The sequence below is a fragment of the Penaeus monodon genome, chromosome 30 (genome assembly GCF_015228065.2).
Source record: "Penaeus monodon isolate SGIC_2016 chromosome 30, NSTDA_Pmon_1, whole genome shotgun sequence".
NCBI classification, from domain to species: Eukaryota; Metazoa; Arthropoda; class Malacostraca; order Decapoda; family Penaeidae; genus Penaeus; species Penaeus monodon.
In genome coordinates, this window is record NC_051415.1 from 32,199,053 (window position 1) to 32,199,702 (window position 650).

General features: G+C 44.6%; 1 protein-coding gene and 1 pseudogene across 1 annotated transcript in view; one reads left to right on the forward strand and one right to left on the reverse strand.

Annotated features, from left to right (window-relative positions):
- LOC119592720 overlaps window positions 1–650 on the reverse strand; it is a 19,599-nt pseudogene that overhangs the window by 4,611 nt on the left and 14,338 nt on the right.
- The window catches only part of LOC119592723 (zinc finger protein 629-like), a gene marked incomplete at its 5' end in the record, with an annotated part of 2,136 nt that continues 1,512 nt past the window's right edge, over window positions 27–650 (forward strand). Inside the window, 1 exon segment of the mRNA XM_037941658.1 lies at window positions 27–650. Coding sequence (XP_037797586.1) covers window positions 27–650 — 624 coding nt within the window.

Genomic DNA, 650 nt, shown 5'->3' on the forward strand with positions numbered 1-650 from the left:
ACTAAACAACCTTTATATTGACCCAGGGACTGCCAACCATGATTCCGGTGACTCATCCACCCATCATCCACGGATCACATGGAGGCTCCCCAGATGACCCGGATGATGAGGAAAACAGACCTTTTAAGTGTAATCTCTGTGGCAAAGGGTTCAAACTCAAGGGAGGACTCATGCAGCATGAAAGAACTCACAGCACTGACCGGCCATATGTATGTCCCGACTGTGGGAAGCTCTTCCGGCAGCCTACTCACTTGCAGCAGCATTTAAGGATTCATACTGGAGAGAAACCATATGAATGTGCATTTTGTGATAAATCATTTAGACAGAGAACAATATTAAATCAGCATCTCAGGATACATACGGGAGAAAAACCATATGCATGTATGGAGTGTGGCAAGCAATTTCGACAAAAGGCAATACTAGATCAGCATTTTAGAACACATCTAGGCGAGAAGCCTTATGCTTGTCCACATCCATCTTGCAGAAAACATTTTAGAGAGATGGCGACTCTCATTTCTCATATGAAGTGCCATAAAGATGTGCCTGATCCCAGGATTGTTCTTCAACAGGCAAAACAGTTGATTAAAGAGGAGCGCCAAGATAATCCACCTTTAAGTCGTGAACATGGGGAGGGCCCAGATAGAGGGCTT